Source organism: Diabrotica virgifera, chromosome 1 (genome assembly GCF_917563875.1).
Source record: "Diabrotica virgifera virgifera chromosome 1, PGI_DIABVI_V3a".
Taxonomy (NCBI): Eukaryota; Metazoa; Arthropoda; class Insecta; order Coleoptera; family Chrysomelidae; genus Diabrotica; species Diabrotica virgifera.
This window is the reverse complement of record NC_065443.1, coordinates 261610357-261635619: the sequence shown is the minus strand read 5'-3', so window position 1 is coordinate 261635619 and position 25263 is coordinate 261610357. Positions and strand designations below refer to the sequence as shown.

At 33.0% G+C, this 25263-nt stretch overlaps 2 protein-coding genes across 4 annotated transcripts in view; one reads left to right on the top strand and one right to left on the bottom strand.

Moving 5' to 3' along the window:
- LOC114327996 (zinc finger protein 239) overlaps positions 1-10730 on the top strand; it is a 44784-nt gene extending 34054 nt beyond the window's left edge. Inside the window, exon 4 of one of the 3 annotated variants that reach the window (XM_050642014.1) lies at positions 10429-10730. In XM_050642014.1, the coding sequence (XP_050497971.1) occupies positions 10429-10715 (287 nt within the window). In that variant the 3' untranslated portion in view covers positions 10716-10730. Of the gene's footprint in view, positions 1-5135; positions 6982-8735; positions 10372-10428 lie in introns of those variants that run through there. The other 2 variants (XM_050642010.1, XM_050642009.1) reach the window with 2 other exon arrangements.
- LOC126879091 (uncharacterized) overlaps positions 1-17047 on the bottom strand; it is a 67673-nt gene extending 50626 nt beyond the window's left edge. The window contains exon 1 of the mRNA XM_050642020.1: positions 16922-17047. The gene's annotated coding sequence lies outside the window, so the exon portion shown is untranslated. The remainder of the gene's footprint in view (positions 1-16921) is intronic.
- Between the last annotated feature and the right edge of the window lie 8216 nt (positions 17048-25263).

The window sequence follows — 25263 nt, the reverse complement described above, 5'->3', positions numbered from 1 at the left end:
TTTACAATTCACGTCCCATTTGCTCAGCGCGGTAAAGTTCCAACGAGACTGGTTCCCTTCATACTCCACACAGAGTAAATGTAAATCAAAAATGAATAACCACTTTCAATTTCGTTGCAAAACGAAAATACAGCCAAACCATATTCCAGTCCAATCAGAGAGTGCTGCAAGCACCCCTACCGGTTTCGAAACTTATTAGTCTCTCATCAGGAGGCACATATGCTGCTCTCCCCGATCCAACCAAAACAAACCCCAGCGTGCAGTCCCGAATTGCAACGAACGAAATGGCATAGATGCCCTAGCGGCAACTGCTAGCAAAAGACTAAGTTTTCACTCTAATGGCATATAGCATATCCCACCAGAATGAAAACAATGGGAACCTTCTCTGGTTACACCTCCGAGGCTTCTACAATTTGCAAGCCATACGGATGCTGAGACTAAGGAAGATGAGGGAATTCTACAATTTACAATTCACGTCCCATCTGCTCAGCGCGGTAAAGTTCCAACGAGACTGGTTCCCTTCATACTCCACACAGAGTAAATGTAAATCAAAAATGAATAACCACTTTCAATTTCGTTGCAAAACGAAAATACAGCCGAACCATATTCCAGTCCAATCAGAGAGTGCTGCAAGCACCCCTACCGGTTTCGAAACTTATTAGTCTCTCATCAGGAGTGGGATATGCTATATGCCATTAGAGTGAAAACTTAGTCTTTTGCTAGCAGTTGCCGCTAGGGCATCTATGCCATTTCGTTCGTTGCAATTCGGGACTGCACGCTGGGGTTTGTTTTGGTTGGATCGGGGAGAGCAGCATATGTGCCTCCTGATGAGAGACTAATAAGTTTCGAAACCGGTAGGGGTGCTTGCAGCACTCTCTGATTGGACTGGAATATGGTTCGGCTGTATTTTCGTTTTGCAACGAAATTGAAAGTGGTTATTCATTTTTGATTTACATTTACTCTGTGTGGAGTATGAAGGGAACCAGTCTCGTTGGAACTTTACCGCGCTGAGCAGATGGGACGTGAATTGTAAATTGTAGAATTCCCTCATCTTCCTTAGTCTCAGCATCCGTATGGCTTGCAAATTGTAGAAGCCTCGGAGGTGTAACCAGAGAAGGTTCCCATTGTTTTCATTCTGGTGGGATATGCTATATGCCATTAGAGTGAAAACTTAGTCTTTTGCTAGCAGTTGCCGCTAGGGCATCTATGCCATTTCGTTCGTTGCAATTCGGGACTGCACGCTGGGGTTTGTTTTGGTTGGATCGGGGAGAGCAGCATATGTGCCTCCTGATGAGAGACTAATAAGTTTCGAAACCGGTAGGGGTGCTTGCAGCACTCTCTGATTGGACTGGAATATGGTTTGGCTGTATTTTCGTTTTGCAACGAAATTGAAAGTGGTTATTCATTTTTGATTTACATTTACTCTGTGTGGAGTATGAAGGGAACCAGTCTCGTTGGAACTTTACCGCGCTGAGCAAATGGGACGTGAATTGTAAATTGTAGAATTCCCTCATCTTCCTTAGTCTCAGCATCCGTATGGCTTGCAAATTGTAGAAGCCTCGGAGGTGTAACCAGAGAAGGTTCCCATTGTTTTCATTCTGGTGGGATATGCTATATGCCATTAGAGTGAAAACTTAGTCTTTTGCTAGCAGTTGCCGCTAGGGCATCTATGCCATTTCGTTCGTTGCATTTCGGGACTGCACGCTGGGGTTTGTTTTGGTTGGATCGGGGAGAGCAGCATATGTGCCTCCTAATGAGAGACTAATAAGTTTCGAAACCGGTAGGGATGCTTGCAGCACTCTCTGATTGGACTGGAATATGGTTCGGCTGTATTTTCGTTTTGCAACGAAATTGAAAGTGGTTATTCATTTTATATTATAGATCTTTATTACAATTATACAGGGTGAGGCAGATAAAAGTCCCATTAGAAATATCTCGAGAACTAAAGGAAACGGAATCATGAAAATTTGAATGAAGCGGTTTTGAAGAGTGATCTCTTTAATGAAAATATTTTCATCGATTTGCTACTTCCGGTTATACCGGAAGTGGCTTATAACTTCGTTTTTTTAAACGGAACATCTTGTATATTTTTACAGTTTTGGATTCTCCTGGATGTCTTCTTTCTTAAAATATGAGGTTTCGTAATGTTATACGGGGTAGTTTAAAAGATAATTACGTTTTTTTCTTAATTTCCTGGCAACATTCACACCCTGTAGAATTGTAGTAGTTTGACATCAAGAACTCTATTTATGTTCAAATGATTTTTAATATAGTCTACTATTGTTAAAAATTGTTAGTATAGCTAAATGTTGAATTGTAGTATACACTATACAGGGTTGGTCGAAACTCAGAAAGAGTATTTTCTGAGTTTTCTTAAATGGAACACCCTATATTTTATTATTGTAATGAAATGATATTTTATGCTACTTTTTTTATTTCTTAAGCATTCCCTATACATAACTGCTTTAATTTGTGAGTTATTGGTGATTCAAGCCAAACATTAATTTCAACAACAAATAACAAATACGTGAAATTGTATTAGGTTGGCCGTGAAAATATTCAATCACAAATAATTTTTCGGAAATAAATACATATTAATCTAGACTGATCTTTAAAATTGCCAATAATGGTTGAGCAATCAATATACCTACGTAGTTAACATTCTTGGCGCGATTAACAATTAAGCACAAATTAAACCATTAGGTATAGGGAATGCTTAAGAAATAAAAAAGTATCATAAAATGTCTTTATTGCAATACTAAAATACAGGGTGTTCCATTTAAGAAAATTCAGAAAATCCTCATTCCGAGTTTCGACCAACCCTGTATACTAAAATTTAACATTTAGCTATACTAATAATGTTTAATAATAGTAGACTATATTAAAAATCATTTTAACATAAATATAGTTTTTGATATCCAACTACTACAATTATACAGGGTGTGAAAGTTGCTACGAAATTAATAAAAAACGTAATTACCTTTTAAACTACCCTGTATAACATTACAAAAGCGCATATTTTAAGAAAGAAGACATCGAGTAGAATCTAAAAATGTAAAAATATACAGGGTGTCCCATTTAAAAAACGAAGTTTTAAGCAACTTCCGGTATAACCGGAAGTGACAAATTGATGAAAATAATTTCATTTAATAGATCACCCTTCAAAACCCCTTCATTCCAATTTTCATGATTCTGTTGCATTTAGTTCTCTAAATATTTTTCTAATAGGCCAGTTATCTGCCTCACCCTATATACAGTGAAATGAGGAAGTTAGGATTAATGTGAGATTACAAATTAAAGGTTTAATTTGTGATCGAACCCTCAAGAATGGGGACCAGACTTTGATCCTGAAAATACAAGAACGTTTTAATTCATGCTTACGAGAAAAGTCGACACTGTCTAAATGGAATAATGGCTGTAACGATTCAGCTACATAAAAAAAGGAGATAAAAGTGACTTAAAAATTATTTATCCATTATCCTTTAAAACCGTATGTGCACACTCTTAACGAGATTAGATAAAAAAACTAGGCCTGTACAAAATCCAGTGAGCAAGCGGAGATATCGATCAAAGTTTGGCACCGACAACCACCTGCAAACGATAAAACAAGTTGAAAAATTCAGAGAATTTCAATCAGAGATTTTCAATCTCTGGTATTAGTGTTTATAGATTTCCATAAAACGTTTAACTGGTAGAACTAGATAATGTAATTGAAGCATTACACTGCGCGTCAGAGAAAACGGGCCACCCACAGAATGGGTCATTTTTGATGTCTCGAATTGCCTAAACCTGTTGTCCGATTTAAGTGATTTTTTTAATGTTATAGCCTTATTCTTTAACAATATCGCTGTAATAATATTGTTGCTAGATAGGTAAATTATCGTTGTATACCTGATGTACCAATCAAACCGTTATTTTTTTTCTCAAAGTTCACCACACCCTGTGGAATATTCTAGGATTTATAAAATACTGAAATTAAAACCCAATTATAGCCTCAGGTTTTCTTAACATTCTGTTTGTTGATTTATTCGCTTATGTTGGATAATAAAAAAGTTAGGTACTTTAACAACTAGCCATCAACTATTTTAAATGGGAAATAAGCCACAATTTTACTAAAAAAATGATTTTATTGACGGTTCGACGTCCAAATCGGATGCCGTTGTCAAAATACAAAATATTTAGTAAATTTGTGGCTTATTTCCCATTTAAAATAGTTGATTACAAAAATTCCACAAGGAAATACCTTTAGAACAACAACTAGCTATGTTCTTGAGCAATACAGGGTATTTTTTATATATGTGCGACAAACTTTAAAGGGTAATTCTGCATGAAAAAACAATGACCATTTGCTTTATAAACATATCGGACAACAGGTTTAGGAAATTCGAGACATCAAAAATTACCCATATTGTGGGTGGTCCGTTTTTTCTGACCCGCAGTGTATATTAACAATTTTAATACTGATTATTTCATTCATAGGAGATTCTGACCAATAGAAAGCTACAGACATGCAAATTAAGGTGATATTTTTTGATAATCTCCCGTCGTTAAGCATATTACGTCAGATGCCCTTCGTTGCTACGAAAAAATACATTCAGTGACATTAATGACAAATGTTTTAAAAATTATAAAAGTGATGACTTTCAACCGTCAAATACATATTTATAACAACTGTGTGTTTAATTTCACTAATTGGTACTTACATATATAAATTACAATAAAATTTTGGTTTTGAACAGTTTTATTCATGAAATAATCGCAACAAATTGCACTCGAACTCTAAAATTAATATAGAATTTTTGCCCTCGTGACACTTTGACATAAATTAAAACTGCCAAAGTGACACTCGGGAAAAATTCAATAATTTTAGAGCTCTTGTGCAATTACTACTGATAATTTACTTTTACCTTTTGAATTGACGTAAATTCTTGATATTACTATATTGGTTAAACTATATTTTAGTCATTGGAATGTTTTTCTTAAAAAATATTATCTTTCTCTAAAATCTCAGTGCCTGGCGTTTTAGTATGTTTCAGTTTTATTTATTATTATATTCATTCTTACACAATTTTATTACTTTTTGTTTTGCCCTCTAGTTTCTACATAAACAAATTTTTATAGTTTTCTTTTTTTAGGGTTTTCACAGAACCGAATGGAAATAATGAAAACTGAACGTGCATGCACTACAGAACAACAAATAAGGGCAAACTCTGAAGAAACAACAAACAATTCTATTAGTAAATGTACAATTTGTATTACGCAATTTAATCAGAAAAATTATTTGAAACGGCACATGAAAACACACACTGGAGAAAAACCTTACCAGTGTGAAGTTTGTCTCAAGCGGTTTAGTACTGCAGGAAATTTGAAAACACATTTGAGAGTGCACACTGGAGAAAAGCCTTACACGTGTGATATTTGTTTAAAGCAATTTATTCAAGCAGGTGATTTGAAAAAACATTTGAGAGTGCACACTGGAGAAAAACCTTATAAGTGTGAAATTTGTTTAAAGCAATTTATTCAAGCGAATATTTTGAAAACACATTTGAGGCTGCACACTGGAGAAAAACCTTACCAGTGTGAAGTTTGTTTCAAGCAGTTCTTTCAGAAAAGTAATTTGAAAGCACATTTGACAGTGCACACTGGAGAAAAGCTTTACAAGTGTGAAATTTGTTTTAAGCAGTTTTTTCAGAAAAGTAGTTTGAAATCACATTTGAGAGTTCACACTGACGAAAAGCCCCACGAGTGTGAAATTTGCTTAAAGCAGTTTACTAGAACACACGATTTGAAAAGTCATTTGAGAGTGCACACTACCAAAAAGCCTTACACAGTTTCAGTAACAGTTTCGTAGTGCAAGAAATTTCAAAACACATTCGGGAGTTCACACTGGAGAAAGCCCTTACACGTGTGACATTTGTCTTAGGCAGTTTTTACAGAAAGTTCAATTAAAAGCACATTTGATAGTGCACACTGGAGAAAAGCCACACAAGTGTGAAATTTATGCCACCCAAGCCGTTTGCTCGAGCACACGATTTGAAAGGTCATTTGAGAGTGCACACAGACGAAAAGCCTTATAAGTGTGAAATTTGTTTTAAGCAATTTAGTGAAGCTAGTAATTTAAAAAGACATTTGAAAGTGCACACCTACGAAATGCTTTACAAGTGTCAAATTTGTTTTAAGCAGTATTCTCGTAAAAATGATTTGATGAGCCATTTGGGTACGCACTCCCCAAAAAGTTAATTTCGCCTAATACTGATGTAGTAGTAATACATGTTAAAGATACGAGGACAGAAATATCATACAAGTTTCTTTGGTAGAATTATGGAAAGAATGAGTTAATTAATTAAGTGGGAAACTAATAGGTCGATGTTTCATATCAGGCTCGAAGGACCAATGCATACATTCGAATATAATATAAATCCGATTGTCCTATGTCCGCAGTTCTCGATCGACGATGTGAAATAATTCTCGAAGTGTTGGTGTTAATGATTTAATGGTAGTTTTGAAATAAATACACTCGACATAAACTTCAGATGATTATACCATGACTATACCTTGACTGATTGAATTATTCTTGTAGACTACTTGCTTAGAAACGTTCAAATCCAATTTATAATCTCACAAATAAAATATCAATTCATTAACAAGGCCATTGCTTTTTAACAGAACAAGCATTACAACAGAATTAATTGATTGAATTCTAACGGAAGGTAACTAACTTCGTAATTAAAGTATATTATAGATCTTTATTACAATTATATACAGTGAAATGAGGAAATTAAGATTAACGTGAAATTACAAATTAAAGGTGATCGCCCTCTCAAGAACTGGGACCAGACTCTTATCCTATAAATACAGAAACGTTTTAATTTATGCTTACGAGAAAAGTCGATACGGTCTAAATGGAATAATGGCTGTAACGATTCAGCTACACAAAAAGGAGATAAAAGTGACCTAGAAAATTATCTATCTATTACTCTTTAAGATACTAGTACACTTTAGAAGACCAAAAATAAGCATTCTTTTAAGAGTTTTTTATCAGAACCTTTATTAAAAATGAACATAACACTTTTTACTTATTAATATCTAACTCTTAGAGAATACAAAAAATATATCTTTTTTCATTTATGCACGTACCCTAATATTGTAGAGGGCACCAAAGTCGAGGACTCGAAAAAAAGTAGTTCCGATGGCGGACAGTTAATCTCAGGATTGGGATCTGTGAAACAAAAAGATCGTACGGCATTTAAAGAAGGAAGGTTCGTTACGTGATAATTTACCACCGTTAGTGAAAAATTCCGCAAAAAAAAGATTACGAAAATTGAAAAAATTTTGTAAAAAAATCACCCGTTTTTCTTCAGTTTTTCATTGTTAAAATTTTTTTATTTTTTGGTCAAATTGTGGAAAATTGTTACGTAATAAACCTTCCTCTTTCAAATGCAGTACGATTTTTTTGTTTCAGATATCCCAATCCTGAGATTAACTGTCCGCCATCATTCTTCGAGGCCTCGACTTTTGCGCCCTCTACAATATTAGTGTACGTGAATAAATGAAAAAGGATATATTTTTTGTACTCTCTAAGAGTTAGATATTAATATGTAAAAAGTTTTATGTTCATTTTTAATAAAGGTTCTCAGAAAAAAATTCTTGAAAAAAATAATAATTTTTGGTCTTCTAAAGTGTACTAGTACCTTAAAGCCATGTGTACAAACTCTTCACGAGAATAAAAACGAGATTAGATAAAAAACTATAGCGTATTTCAAACATGCTATTCAGTGTACAAGGATAGCCCCCATGCAAACTAAATGATAATTTTCTGACAACGTTGCCTCTCTTCACGACAGAGGCCGTAAAATGTAGTATTAAGCAAGTACTTGTAGAGGATTATCGCTGTTAACTGCTGTGGAATACTAAAAGAAGATTTATTTATGATAATTCATATAATGGCAAACCCGCTTGCAATATATACCTACTGATTGTAACTTTTGAAACGGAGAATAGACTTGTACAAAATCCATAGAGCAAGCGGAGATATCGATCAAAGATTGGCACCGACAACCACATGCAAAGATAAAACAAATTGAAAAATTCAGAGAATACAACAGACCTCTGGTATCAGTGTTTATAGATTTCCACAAAATGTTTGACTTGGTAGAACTAGATAGTGAAATTATTGAAGCATCACATGTGATAGCTTTTAATTTCAGTATTTTATAAATGCTAGAATATTCCACAGGGTGTGATGAACTTTGAGAACAAAACACAGTTTGATTGGGACACCCAGTATAGGTACAATGATAATTTACCTGTTTAGCAACAATATTATTACAGCGATATTGTTAAAGAATAAGGCTACGACATATCATTAAAAAATTGCTTAAATCAGACAACAGGTTTAGGAAATTCGAGAAATCAAAAATGACACATTTTGTGGGTGGCCCGTTTTCTCTCACGCGCATGCTTCCGTGGCTTCGACCTTTTTCTTATATTGCTCGGTTATTCTCCACGTCTCGGCTCCATAAAGTAGGCTAGTTTTAACCATTGTCTCATATATGATCCATTTTCTTGTCTTTGATATCTCTTTACTCCATAGCACATCTTTCTCTAAAATGTCAGTGCCTGGCGTTTTAGTATGTTTCAGTTTTATTTATTATATTCATTCTTACTAAATTTTATTTGTTTTATTTACCCTCTAGTTTCTACATAAACACATATTTATAGTTTTATTTTTTTAGGTTTTTCTCAGAACCAAATGGAAATCATGAAAACTGAACGTACATGCACTACAGAACAACAAATAAGTGCAAACTCTGAAGAAACAACAAACAATTATATTTGTAAATGTAAAATTTGTTGTAAGCAATTTAAACATACATGGTATTTGAAACGGCATATCAAAACACACACTGGAGAAAAACCTTACCACTGTGAAGTTTGCTTTAAACAATTTAGTCGAGTTGAAACTTTGAAAGAGCATTTAAGAATACACACTGGCGAAAAGCCTTACAAGTGTGAGATCTGTTTTAAGCAATTTTCTGTGAAAAGTAGTTTGAAAACACATTTGACAGTGCACACTGGAGAAAAGCTTTACAATTGTGAAATTTGTTTTAAGCAGTTTTCTCATAAAAGTAATTTGAATTCTCATTTGAGATTGCACACTAGAGAAAAGCCCCACAAGTGTGAAATTTGCTTAAAGCAGTTTACTAGAACAGATCAATTGAAAGTACATTTGAGAGTGCACACTGGCGAAAAGTCTTACAAATGTGAAATTTGTTTTAAGTCATACAGTGGCAGAACAACTTTAAAAACTCATTTAAAGACACACACCAAAGAAAAACCGTACAAGTGTCAAATTTGTTTTAAGGAGTATTCTCGGAAAAGTGATTTTCTGAGCCATTTGGGTACACACTGCCCACAAAGTTAATTTCGCCTAATGCTGATGTAGTAATATTTGTATGTTTAAGTTATGAGGACAGAAATGGCATACAAGTTTCTTTGTTAAAATTATGGAAAGAATGAATTAAGAGGAAAACTACTAGGTCGCTTGTTCATATCTGGCTCGAAGGACCAATGCATAAATTCGAATATAATATAAATTTGATTGCCCTATGTCCGAAGTTATCGATCGACGATGTGAAATAATTCTCGAAGTGTTGGAGTAAATGATTTATTGACAGCTTTAAAATAAATACATTCGACGTAAACTTCAACTGCCCATACTGACGCAACTTAACTGAGTTAATTATTCTTTCAGACTATGTTCAAACCTAATTTATATTCTCACAAATAAAATATCAATTCATCAAAACGGTCATTGCTTTATACTTTGTAACTTATACCTTTGAACTTGACGCTTACACAAATATAATTCCAACTGTAAAGTTATTGTAACAAAATTTAGCAATTGATTGCATTCTAACGGAAGGTAAATAACCTCGTAATTTACCTCAAAATACAAGAGCGTTTTAATTCATGCTGACGAGAACAGTAGATATCGTCTAAATAGCTGTAACGATTCAGTTGCATAAAAAGGAGATAAAAGTCTTCTTCTTCCCGCTTCCTTAATAGGCTCGTGCCTGTTCCATCTTCGGATGCCTCCTCATCAGATATCCAGGTCGTCACTCCATCCTATACTCCTTCGGCCGTTTGGTGATCTATCTCGTGCTATCTTTACCAGTCTTCCTTCTCCCATTCTGCTTTTATGGCTATACCATTCTTTTTTCACTACATTGTTTAAACTTACTTCACTATATTGTTTAAACTAGTCAGTGGATTGTTTTTCTTAAAAAAAATTCGTCTGTGCCTGGCGTTTTAGTATGTTTAGTATAATAATATTTATTATTATATTGATTCTTACTAAATTTTATTACTCTTTGTTTTTCCCTCTAGTTTCTACATAAACACATTTTTATAGTTTCATTTTTTTAGGTTTTTCTCAAAACCGAATGGAAATAATGAAAAAACTTGCATGCGCTACAGAACAACAAATAAGTGCAAATTCTGAAGAAACAACAACAAATTCTGTTAATAAATGTATAATTTGTCGTAAGCAATTTAAACAGAAATGGTCTCTGAAACGGCATATGAAAAAACACACTGGAGAAAAGCCTTACCAGTGTGAAATGTGTTTTAAACAGTTCTTTCAGAAAAGTAATTTGAATGCGCATTTGAGACTGCACTCTGGAGAAAGCCCTACAAGTGTGAAATTTGTTTAAAGCATTTTACTGGAGTATTATTTGGATTGAACGTTCATTTGAGGGTTCACACTGGAGAAAGGCCTTACAAGTGTGAAATTTGCTTTTTATTAGCAGTTTATTAGAGCACACGATTTGAAAAGTCATTTGAGAGTGCACACTGGCGAAGTGTGCAACGTATACCGTTATAAGTGTCAAATTTGTTTTAAGCAGTATTGTCGGAAAAGTGATTTTCTGAGCCATTTGGGAACACACTGTCCAAAAAGTTAATTTCGTCTAATACTATCATCATCATCCTCCAGCACTTTGCGTCCACTGCTGGACATAGGCCTCCCTCATTTTTGTCCATTGTGCCCTATTTTGAGCACTTTGCATCCAACTTCTTGACATTTTGAGATCGTCAGTCCAACGAGTAGGGGGTCTTCCTCTACTTCTTTTGTCTAATCTCGGCCTCCACTCAAGTAATCGTCCACCTCCAATCACTGATTCGGGCGACGTGTCCGGACCAGTTCCATTTCAGGGTAGCAATTCGGGAAATTACATCGGTAACTCCTGTTCTTCGTCTTAAATCTTCATTTCTAACTCAGTTACTCAGCATTGACCGTTCCATTTTCCTCTGAGCTATTTGCGGCATTTTAGAAGTTGTAGCTGTCAATCTCAAAGTTTCCGCACCATAAGTCATCACAGGCAACACACATTGGTCAAATGTTTTACGTTTTAAAGAAATTGGTATATCGCTTTTAAAGATGTCTTTGAGTTTTCCATAGGCTGCCCATCCTAGATTTATTCTTCTTCGTAGTTCGCATGTTTGGTTGTCTCTTGTGATCTTTATTTCGTCTCCAAGGTATATGTATTCTTCCACTAGCTCGACTTCGTTGTCTCCAGTATTGATATTTCCGCTAGGTATGTACTAGTAAGACCTGCACTGGCACATACTAACTAAAGTTCATGTAGCATTGTACATATCTCCTTGAGGTTGTCAGATAACAAAAGTATGTCGTCTGCGAATTTCAAATTTGTCAATCTTCTACCGTCAACGTTCAGGCGTCTCTCTTCCCAGTCTTCAAAGTTTTTTACAAACATATTCTCGTCCTCGTCTAATACTAGATGTAGTAATAAAAGTTACAAGGACAGAAATATCATACAAGTTTCTTTGGTAGAATTATGGAAAAAATGAATGAATGAAGTGGAAAAGGAATAGATCGCTGGTTCATATCCGAATCGAAGAACCAATGCATAAATTCGATTGGCCTATGTTCGAAGTGACAATGTAAAATAATTCTCGAAGTGTTGGAGTAAATGATTTATTGGCAGTTTTAAAATAAATACACTCGACAGAAAATTCAACTGACTATACGCAACTTGACTGATTTAATTATTCTGTTAGACTACTTGCTTAGAAGCGTTCAAATCCAATTTATAATCTCACAAATAAGGTATCAATTCATTAACAAGGCCATTGCTTTTTATTTTGTAACACACCTTTGAACTTAGACGCTAAAAGCAGCTTTACAGCCAGACTATGCAAGTCCGATTTGCATGGCATATCTCTTACCTAGCCTGACCTTTTTACATCAGAGCTATTTCTGTGCAGTTTTTAAGCCACTTTCATTGTTGCCAACAAAAAAATATACCAAAACGTTAACTTTAGATATTTCACATGGAAATTTCAGTCTAACATTAAATATATTTAAGTATAAATCACAAATTATTATTACTTCCAATAAATAACATTTAAATTTACACAATAAGGTTAAGTTTTTTTCCAGCCTATAAATTTTGTTATACAGGGTGAGTCATGAGGAACTGTACATACTCCTACCTCGTATAGAGGCCCCTATGGGGAATAACAAATGACCATTAAAAAGTGTCTGCTCCCATTGTTTAACAATATACAGGGCGAGTTTCGCATTTTGACAGAAATTTTTATTCGTCATAATTTTTGAACGGTCAGAACGATGTGTCTCTTATTTTGGTCAATCGTTACACTATTGCCACCTAATTAACTGATTTATTCAAACTAGAAAAAAATCAGGTCTGGCTTTAAAAAAATTAGTTCGTTTTGGTCTTAGAAAAAATTTCACCCTGTATAAGCTTTTTGAAAACTATAATATGAATTTTACAAATTAGACAAATAGGCAATTAAAATAACATTTATTTTTTTCCGCACACGATTGCTTCATTTTTTATAAAAAAATCAAATTTGATTATGAATTAAAAGTTTGGTAAAGTGAACCATACATTTAACAAAATTAACTTTTATTAAAAAAATTAATTTTTTTTTGAACAAATATTTAATTTATGTTACCACCAATCAACTAATTTATTCAAACAAGAAAAAAATCGGGCCCGGATTTAAAAAATAAGTTCGTTTTGGTCTTAGAAAAAATTTCACCCTGTATACGCTTTTTGAAAACTCTAATATGATTTTTACAAATTAGACAATTAAAATGGCATATTTATTTTTTTCCCTACACGATTACTTAATTTTTTATAAAAAAAAATCAAATTTGACTATGAATAATTAAAAGTTTAGTAAAGTGAACCATAGATTAAAATAAAAATAACTTTTATTAGAAAAATGAATTTTTTTTGAACAAATATTTAATTTATGTTATCACCCAATCAACTGATTTATTCAAACTAGAAAAAAATCAGGCCCGGATTTAAAAAATTAGTTTGTTTGGGTCTTAAAAAAAATTTCACCTTGTATACGTTTTTTGAAAACTCTAATATGAATTTTACAAATAAGACAAATAGGCAATTAAAATGGCGTATTTATTTTTTCCCCACACGATTACTTATTTTTTTATTAAAAAATCAAATTTGACTATGCATAAAAAGTTTGGCAAAGTTTTTGCATAGATTTAAAAAAATTAACTTTTTTTCCAAAAATTAATTTACAAAAACAACGTTTTTCTTAAAATTAAAAGTTTTATCATTTTTTTTTCTATAACACGTCTATATCTAAAACTTCCCATAACACTTCTTTTGGACTCTATAGTTTAACATAAACGTGATAAAATTGATAAATTTTAAATTTTCCCACCTAATTTTTGCGATTTACAAGTTTGCAACTTTTACAAGAAGAAGACTGAAAGTCTACAACAATTTTCATAGTCTTCACCATGGTAAGAGGTATGTGCTGTAAAAATTTCAGAAAAAAATATTAAAATGGAACAGAGTTGTAGCGAGTTAAACCGTGAGTTCATTTTTTTTTTCATTTTTAGGTTAAAATTCCGATTTTGACAAATTTGATTTTTTAATAAAAAATTAAGTAATCGTGTGGGGAAAAAATAAATATGCCATTTTAATTGCCTATTTGTCTTATTTGTAAAATTCATATTAGAGTTTTCAAAAAGCGTATACAGGGTGAAATTTTTTTTAAGACCAAAACGAACTAATTTTTTAAATCCGGACCTGATTTTTCTCTAGTTTGAATAAATCAGTTGATTGGATGGTAACATAAATTACTTATTTGTGCAAAAAAAATTAATTTTTGTAATAAAAGTTATTTTTTTTAAATACATGGTTCACTTTACCAAACTTTTAATTCATAGTGAAATTTGATTTTTTTATAAAAAATTAAGTAATCGTGTGCGGAAAAAAATAAATATGCAATTTTAATTGCCTATTTGTCTAATTTGTAAAATTCATATTAGAGTTTTAAAAAAGCGTATACAGGGTGAAATTTTTTCTAAGACCCAAACGAACTAATTTTTTTAAAGCCGGACCTGATTTTTTCTAGTTTGAATAAATTAGTTGATTAGGTGGTAATAGTGTAACGATTGGCCAAAATAAGAGACACATCGATCTGACCGTTCAAAAATTATGACGAATACAAATTTCTGTAAATGCGAAACTCGCCCTGTATATTATTAAACAATGGGAGCAGACACTTTTTAATGGTCATTTCTTATTCCCCATAGGAGCCTCTATACGAGGTAGGAGTATGTACAGTTCCTCATGACTCACCCTGTATTGGCAACATGAAATTTGACAACTTGCATCAAAATAGCATGAAAAATAGAACATGATTTAATTTTTCGTGTAGCACAGGAATTGCATGGAAATAGCGTGTGGGTATGCGCAGTTGCCAAATCTGTCTTGCATGGTTCTTGCCTAGCATGAAAATGGCATAATGTAAAACTGTCTTTACACAAATATAATTCAAACTAAGTATGAAGTTATTGCAACAGAATTAATTGATTGAATTCTAACGGAAGGTAACTAACCTCGTAATTAAAATATATTATAGATCTTTATTACAATTATGTACAGTGAATGGAGGAAGTTAAGATTAATGTGAGATTACAAATTAAAGGTTTAATTTGTGATCGTCCTCTCAAGAACTGGGACCAGAGCCTAAAAATACAGGAAAGTCTTAATTTATGCTTACGAGAAAAGCCGATACCGTCTAAATGGAATATTGGCTGTAACGATTCAGCTACACAAAAAAGGAGATAAAACTGATTACAACCTTTTTGAAAAAATTAAAAGCTACTTTTAGTAAAATATTTTATATATTTAATTACATAAGGTGTTCAAAATGAGTTGAATTACTTACACTACGAAGCATTTGTAAATTAACACTTCGAAATACACTTTGTATTCTATTTTTCATCTCATCCCTTGTTGTTTTAGACATTTTATAACCTTCATTCTTATACGTAACCCCAAAAAAATCAGTCCAGTTTATTAAATTTTGGTGATCTATGTGGCCACGCTACTGGTTCATTGAAAAATGAAAATATCTCGAAAACTAATAAATTTAGACATAGGAAATGTTATATACAAACTAAAGTACGATAATGTTACTTTTCAATATATAGTGATATAAAATATAGGGTGTTCCATTTAAAATTACTGAGAAAATAATGTACTTGCGTTTGGACTCACCCTGTATTCGATATGAAAAAAATTAGTAATGTGAATTTGCGAGTTTTAAAAATTTTGACAATAAATAAAAAATATGGAATCAATAAACCATTGCTGTTGTGCTTATTTTTATTTATACAGGGAGCTGAACTTGTTACGATTTTCATAGAAAATTGGCTATAACTTTGTAAATACCCTGAATAATATAACAGACCTTTATATTTTTGTAATGGGGAAGGTAAGCATATTTCGAATATAAGATAAAATATAGGGTGTTCTATATATAAAAAAAAAGAATGTGTGTGTACTTTGTACACGCACGTAAGAAGTTATACTTCTATTATATAATTTCAATGAAATGAATATACTTAACAGTTACAATACAAAAAATTAACAATAATTACCAAAAATTAACCAAAACTTAACAATGCCAAAAATAAAAAAAAAGAATATGAATCGTCCGGGATTTGAACCCGCGATCTCCCGATCTCTGGTCCAATGCTCTACCAACCAGGCTATCAAGGCGCCTGTTATTGACGTTTCGGATATACATAATTACACATCACGGTGGCAAGTGAAATATAAAAATAGATAGGTATTTTATTATTTTACGCCTAAGGAAGACAAATCCAAAGACACAAAAATTATAATAAATTATACATTTACTAAAAAACAGTAATATATTATTTTAATGGCTTATTTGCGCTGATACATAATTTGAAAGATTAGCAACGAACTACATACTGTCTGTCTGCGCATCCGCCAGGCAATTATAAAATTTCACCCTCGATCGTAAAGAAGTATAACTTCAAAAACATGTTTGGTCTGCCACGATGTTATCGAACACCCTGTAACATTCTAATTAATTTTAAAATATGAAGCTTAAAGTTGGCTACAATTTTTGTTATTACATAACTTTTATTGCTATCTATTACTGTAGCGGATCTATTGAGCTTTACTCCACTATCAATCACCCTATATAGTAGCGCGTCATCAATATAACTTCGGGAGATAATATCATACCTTTTCTCGTAAGGTCTGCGAAACTTTGGCAACAGTGGTAATCTTTGATATTATCTAAGATTAATATTTGTACTCATAGACGCGCTAAATGGAGGTAATAGAAAACAATTTTGTTATTAGTAAATTAATATTTATAAAAATTAACCAAAATGGGTGAAAATTTTATGTTAACATAGGTATTTGCACGAAATAATAATAAATAATCATTTCGCTGTGAAGCGAAACAAGAGCCGTCTTATTTTATTTAGTTCATAGAGCGCCAAAGGCACTCTAACTTTATATACTCGCATTAGAATTCGAAATATTTTTATGTAAAATATACTTACCTACCTACATATAACTAAGACTCACAATGAACAATAATAATTTTTTTAAATAGGCCAACAACTTCGTTCTATTACACAAAAATATAATAAATTAACTACAAATAAACACTACTGCACTGAACCAAAGAATACATATCTCCCAAGAACCGACACAAACGGATTATCTATGAACTAAATTTTTATGGGCATGTGCCAGATCGGCCATTTCTCAATTTGTATGAATAGCAAATAATTTTGGTGACATTTGTCTTGTACAGGATCGGCGTTTGTTGTCACAGTTGTTTGTTTGGCTTGGCTTGGCGTTAGTATTTTGTTTTTGTATCAGTTTGTAGCTCATAATATTTTGTATAGACTTATTTTCTTATATATATATATATATATATATTTTTATATAGCCTACAACTATTAATTGCTATTTTCCAACATTTATACAATTTAATTCTTTTTGAGATATCTTGATTATGTGAATTAATTATTTTAAGCTTTTTCATGAACTATAAACTATCGTATAAAAAATTAATTTTGTATTTATTGGGATTTCACAAAGAATTTGAATCTAAAATACCATACAAATTCTCTAACCTTTCTTTGACCTCTACTGTACCAAATGCATCTGCAGGAAGAGCACAGAGTCATATTTTATATGTGTTCATTCCACAAGCCACGTGCTGTGTTTAAAAAGTTGAGAATCCAATACTCACAAAAACTTCCATAAAGTACCTACTTTTATCAGCAAACCTAAATTAAATTTAATAAATTATGTTTCATTAAATTGTTTCTGTAGTTTGTATAAAACAATAACTTAGGTCAAATATATAAAACAATTTATGACTGACTACTTGAAATTCAGGATTTTCAGGAGTAACATTATATAATTTAGCTAATTCAAAAAGTTTGATCCAATATCACTTGAAATTGTTTCAACATTCAAGTTAATGCTTGATAATTGACAATACACTCTTCATAATAGGTTTACATTCTCTTGATTATACTTGCGTTCCAACAAAAAAAGCTAAAGGCTGCTTTCATATGGAATATAAGCTTCTGACCATAATGATCAAAACGTTTCCATATATATATTAATTAATATATTAATTAAAAAAATTACTTTTTCTCTTTTCTCGATTGCTTATTAGTTTTTATTGTATACTATATATATTTTTTCAGTTATTACATCTTTATATTTATAGAAATAAAATAGTACAATACTTATTGGTTTTTTATTTATTTACCCCGATATTCGACTTTAAAGAATGTACTGGCTGGTTTTGGCTGGAATGTACGGAATGTTTTGGCTGGTTTCCAAGACAATAAAAATTGAAAATATTGACATTCGATTTTAACATACAGTTTCTTGTTGTTGATCACGAACATTTGTCATCCAAAAAGAATTGGATTCCGTGACGGTTACAACGGCTGTTATTTTTCGATTATTTTACGAAATAACGAATATAATGAATTAGGAAATACCTCGATAAACAAGTAATTGGTCCTAGGTTTTCACCCAAAGTAATCGAAAGTAGAACTGGAAGTCGATATTGGAACTCTTCGTCTAACTTTGCGTCGATTGATCTACGATTTTACTAATATTGTCATCTTGTTTTACATTCATATCATATTTTGAGTGACTTTAATGAGGTTAATTATCTTTCTGCAGGGGATAATGCGGGCCAGTTTATATATTAATCCCTGTCTCCAAACAGTATCATATGCTGCTGTTAGATCTATAAATACTGTTGCTGTCTTTTGTTTCTTTTGAAAACTAGCTTCTATAAAAGTTGTTAATGACAGCACTTGGTCCGTACAGCTTCGATGAGGGCGGAAACCAGCTTGTTCAATGGGGACATTTTCTAGTATCCTGTGACTAATTCTGTTGAGGAGAAGCTTTTCTAATAGTTTATATACCATGCTGAGTAGAGCTATGAGGCGGTAGTTTTCTGGCTTATCGTTTGATTTGCCCGGTTTCGGAATTGCAATTATCTTTGTTCGCTTAAGTGAGAAAGGAATGTTACCTGACTGAAGTATATCATTAAAGAACATTGCAAGCCACTGTTTCGTGTATGCACCACTGTGTATCAAGAACTCTGGATGGATACCATCAAAGCCAGGTGCTTTACCTGATTTCATTTCTTTCAGCGCATGTGTGATTTCAGAAATAAGTATTCTTGCTGAATATTCGGAGTTCGTTCTGTTCATTTGTTTTAATGCCCTTAAGTCTCTTTTCACGTTGGTAGTATGTGTTCGATCTCGTGGAGCTCTGGATAGAGATACTATATGGGAGGCAACCTTGTTAGGAGACATTTTAGACTCTCTGGATTCCAGCTGGTTAGCTCCTCCAATTTTCCGCAACAAGGACCATGCCTGCCGGCTTGATTTTTTGAAGTCAAGGTTTTCGACAGTCTTTATCCATTTTTGGCGTCTAGCTGTATCGATGTTGTGTAAAAGCTCATCGGCTATTTCTCGGTCACCACTTTCGAGAAACTTCGTGTATAAGTCTTCACATGTTTCAGTCCATCCAGGCACATATTCTTTGCGATACCCCCTAGGGATGGTTTTCTTGGCAGTGCTTATTACTGCGCCCACAAACCTCTCATAATGTTTGCTGGTTGGAGGGACCCAGCTCAAGGTCCGGGTCTAGTTGTTCAGAGAACTTCTTCCAGTTTGCTTTTCTAAGATTCCACCTGGGTCGAGGATATGATCTAATTATTGGAATTGATATTCCGATGGTGATAAGCACCGGACGATGTTGAGTATGTGGGAAGTCTGGGTTATATTCTTTTCTCCATGCAGCTGATTTAAATGTTCCTCTGTCTTTGTCATCAAAAACTAGATATGTGTTTTGCTCTTCGGACCATTCTACTAGTGCCTCCCCATTTTCATCATTCGTGGTGTACTTCCACATTTCGTGGTGGCTGTTGAAGTCGCCGATGTATATAGTAGGATGTGGATGAGTCTTTAGCACTTCTGGGTTCCATGTAGTGGCTGGAGGTTTGTATATGTTAACTACGGTAATATCTCCAATCTTGGTGACTACTTCATGTATATTATTTTCATTGGAAGCAGAAAGTAGGAAACCATTTTCTATATTGCAGCGAATGTAGGTTGCGACGCCGTAATGTTTATCATAGGTGGCTCCCAGTAAATCGTAGCCAGGTATCTTTCCCCTTAAATCATTGTCTGGGGTGTAATGCTAGTTCGCCTCCATGTGGTGCACCCTGGGTAACGCTAAATGAACTAGCAAAAATTTGGCGGCAGACGAACGAAAAACAAAAACAAAATCCTGCCAACATCACAGATCACAAACAGAAATCTTATGGTTGGTAATAAGGTATATTTTAAGTAATATTGGTAATGTTGTTTAATGCACCATTTTGGTTTTTTTGGGATGTAAAGAAAATAAAAACACAAAATATAAAAAATGCAGGCATTTTCTAATACCTTTAAAAGCACCATCAATACATTAAATTTATACAAAACATCTTTAACATAAATTCTGGCTTTTATATTAAAATTAGATTTGTTAAATTTACATATTTTTTGTTAAAAAGGTGATAAAAAATGAGCGCGTGTGTTTTTTAAAGGTGGAATATCCATATTTGACGGTAATCTGAGATGCGTTTATAAATTTCACATCAGGTAATTTTGTTTAAGTCCTTATTTATGTATTTATATAAATTTAAATACCTGATATGATGTCAAAATAGTTTACTTTTTATATAGGTAAAAAAACATAACCAGTCCGACTCTTTGAGCAACCATTGCACGCAGGCACTTTTTATAGTCGCTTCAGTTGTCTTATGCAACGCTTAAGGTTGCCTAGGCAACGTCAAGACAACTCAAAAATCGTCCACCAAATTAGTGCAGAATTGGGTCGTCTTCTAGGCAATAACAACGTTGTAACAAAACGTTGCCACGCGGTAGACAACGTTGTCGCGTCGACAAATTGCTACTTGGGTGCACTACAGAACAACAAATAAGTGCAAACTCTGAAGAAACAACAAACAGTTCTATTGGTAAATGTACAATTTGTTTTAAGCAATTTAATCAGAAAAGTTATTTGAAACGGCATATGAAAACACACATTGCAGAAAAACCTCATAAGTGTGAAATTTGTTTAAAGCAATTTAGTGAAGCAAGTAATTTGAAAACACATTTGAAACTGCACACTGGAGAAAAGCCTTATAAGTGTGAAATTTGTTTTAAGAAATTTAATCTAGCAGGTAATTTTAAAATACATTTGAGAGTACACACTGGAGAAAAAAATTACGAGTGTGAAATTTGTTTTAAGCAATTTACTGTACCTATTACTTTAAAAAGACATTTGAGAGTGCACACTGATGAAAAAGCTTACAAGTGTCAAATTTGTTTTAAGCAGTATTCCCGGAAAAGTGATTTGCTGAGCCATTTGGGTACACACTGCCCAAAAATTAATTTCGCCTACTACTGATGTAGTAATACATGTTTAAGTTACGAGGACAGAAATATCATACAAGTTTCTTTGGTAGAATTGGAAAGAATGAATGAATTAATTAAGTGACAAAGTAGTAGGTCACTGGTTTATATCCGGCTCGAAGGACCAATGCATAAATTCGAATATAATATAAATTCGATTGTCCTATGTCCGAAGTTCTCGATCGACGATGTGAAATAATTCTCGAAGTGTTGGTGTAAATGATTTATCGGTAGTCTTAAAATAAATAGACCCGAAGTAAACTTCAAGTGACTGTACGCAACTGGACTGAGTTAATTATTCTTTTAGGCTACTTGCTCAGAAGCGTTCAAACCCAATTTATAATCGCACAAATAAAATATCAATTCATTAACAAGGCCATTGCTTTTTATTTTGTAACTTACACCTTTGAATTTAGACGCTTACACAAATGGACGGGATTCTGCAGAAAGGATCCAACTCACACTTTGTTAAAACTGAGATATTAGCCAAAAACTTTACGATAGAGTTTAAAATCCTCTATTAAAAATAATTATGGTTTAACTCAGTATTTATCAATCAACGGTTTAACATTAGAATCGGTACAATGTTAACGTCTCCGTCTGTTAGTACTCTGTCAAGTGTTAGATACTTAGATTTGAGCACTCACCGAAAAAAATATACATTCAATTACCTACAACTCACGTTGAATTAATATTAAAAGATTTTTCAAGTAAAGCATTTATTCGACTTTTTTTTAGCTTAAATTTTGGTAATAACTTTTTTGTAAAAACTTAGTTTTTAAGTTACTTATGAAAAACGCTCATTTTTTCACGAAAAATTAAAATCTTTATGTTTAAAGAACTCAAAGAGTATTGATGTCTTTTAATAACTTGATATTTATAATTTTGTACTTATAATTTATTCCTCTATCGATTTATGGGATTATTTTATTAAAACGATTTACATCCCCGAGAAGGGGTGGCATCCACTCCCAGGGTAAAAGCACAAATTGTTACCATGTCCTTTTGTTTCTTGGGGTATCCTCTAACTACTCACCAATTTTCATGAAAATCGATGGAGGTTCAACCAAGTCAGAGGTGAAAACCTTTAGTGACTGCACTATTACAATGGAATATTCAAACGGATTGTTTCTTTTTAACTTGATAGTTAAAGTCTTCGGGTGCTTTTGGATTTGTCCAAATTTTCCAAACATAGGATCTGTGTCTTGGGGAAACATTAAAAAGCCATCATCATATTTTGCACGTGCTATAAATATATATATTTCATAAATAAATAAGGAATGTAACAATAATTCAGTAATAAACAATATCAATATTGTATAAATAGGTAAACTTCACATTGTAACAAATAAATATCTATTTTCTAACAATCTAATTGACCTGTTTCATACAGCTGCGGCAATGGATACTCAGATCTAACGTCAGATGAGAGATGAAATTTACGACCTGTTTCAAACAGACTTCTAACAAAAAAAATCACAAGAAGTATATCCTAACCATAGACATATAATACCTAGACTGCGCGTTGCAATCTAAAACTGTACCCCGGTGCGACAGGAAAAAGTTTGTATTTAGGGTAGGCATCTCATTCTAATCGGCTACAGTGGGAAAGTCACGTGGTCGATAAACCCAACGTCATTGGATAAACCGCGCCGATTAGAAAGAGAGTCTACCCTAAATACAAACATTTTTCTCTGTCGCATGTTAAATTTAAACAGTTTTAGATTGCATGGCGCAGTCCAGGTGTTATATATGTCCACGATTCTAACCAAATCTGTTTTTATAACCTATAATAATATTTGAGGTTATGGTTTATTTTGTTATACCATCTAGACTGCGCGCTGTAATGTAAAACTGTTCTTCCAGTTCGACAGAGAAAACTGACTCTAAACAGGGTATGCATCTCTTTCTAATCGACGGGGTTTTATCGAGCACGCGACTTTCCCACTGTCCACCGATTAGAAAGAGATGCATACCCTGTTTACAGTCACTTTTCTCCGTCGCACTGGCGGAACAGTTTTAGATTGCAGTGCGTAGTCTAGGTATTACATTTTTATGTATAAAGCCAAAACATAACCTCAAAATCTTATAAAAATAACTCACAGCATAATCAACGGATGAATTCTTCAATATAATTTTATATACACATAGTTTCAAAAGTTATGCATCACCTAAGATTATGCTCATATTCATAGTTCATTTTTTCATGAACAGATTAACGGATCCCGCTAACTTTTTTTTATTATTTTAGATTTTTCTTTGGTATTTACATAGTTGAGCAAAGGTTTACTCAAACTTTCTTTTTGTACTTATATCCGGTGGAAGAAAAGATATGTTTTTCTGATGTTAAGTTTGAGACAATCTGTAGGGAGGACAAGGTATAAGTGTGGGTATCCATCGAAATCATATTACAGTCTAATATTTAGTGAACACTTTATTTTTTTTTCAATGTTCCTGATATCCTTAGAAATAAAGAAAATAGACGGTTTTATTCTTTAACATGACGTGTTTTAACTGAAACAAAACTAATTTAACAATAAAAAATAACAGTTAACAAACGTTTAAAACAGAAACGCACACGTTAACAATTCTGGTCACAACGTTAACACTTTAAGAGTTATTTGTCGACCAAGTGAGCGGTATGCACAGCGCAGCATAAGAGAGACGAGATTGTTTAATGGAGGCTCTGTGATGTTTTGGGGTGCAAATTCCTTGAGAGCAAGTACGGATTTGCTGTCTACGTGGATGTTTTTTAAATAGCGAGAGGTACATTGCACATATTTTCTTTCTTTGAACACTTGTTCCTTTCCTGTTCCTTTTGCAGTAAATATAGGAAATAATTTCGTCTTAGTGTACGATCAGACATAACCTCCTCTCGTATCGCATGTAGTCAGTTAAAACACATATTAAAGAGTAAATCAGTCTCGTTTCTTTATTATGAAAGATATCAAAGAAACTAAAAAAATAAAATGTTCATAAAATATGAGACTACAACATAATTTCGATGTATATCCACCTTTGTACCATTTCCTCACTAGAGGGTGTTTTAAACCTTTGTTTCAGTTAAAACACATTTTAAAAAATAAAACGGTCTATTGTTTTTGTTTCTAAAGATATCAGGGACATTCAAAAACAAAAGTTCACAAAATATAAGACTACGATACGATTTCGATGCGTACTCAAAGTTGTACCTTTTTCTCCCTAGAGAGAGTCTCAAACTGTACATAAGAAAACCATTTCTTTTCTTCCACTGGGTATAAGTACAAAAAAGAAGTTTAAGTAAACCTTTCCTCAACTGTGTAAATACCAAAGAAAAATCTAAAATAATAAAAAAATAGCGGCATCCGTTTATCTGCTCATGAAAAAATCAACTATGAAAATGAGCATAATATTAGGTGATCCATTACTTTTGAAACTATATTTATAATCTTATTCATAACAAATGTATGAATAGAGCTAAAATGAAATATACTTCATGAACTTTTACATGTTGCTAGTAGTTTGTTTCAAAGGTTCATAAACTAAACCCACATCTTGTGACGTCACGAGTTTAATTGTCCACTAAGAGCACGAAAAAATATTATTTTTCATCTAATACTGCAAAATATTTCTCAAACAATTGAGAGAAAAGCTGCCACGTTTACAGTTCGAGAATCAACCAACAGATCAGGGATCTGTTCTTAAAGGTATGCGTTTGTTTTATTCTACTATATTAATACCTTATGTCACATTCGGCATACATTCGAGAACAGTGCTTAAAATGTTCACAAAAAGAATTTTTGTTCTTTGGCAAATATACCAACCATATGGTTATTAAATGTCCGAGGGAAATTCAAGTTACATAAAAAAAGGCGATTTTAGGAGGCACTTAATAGTCTAAGATACGATAA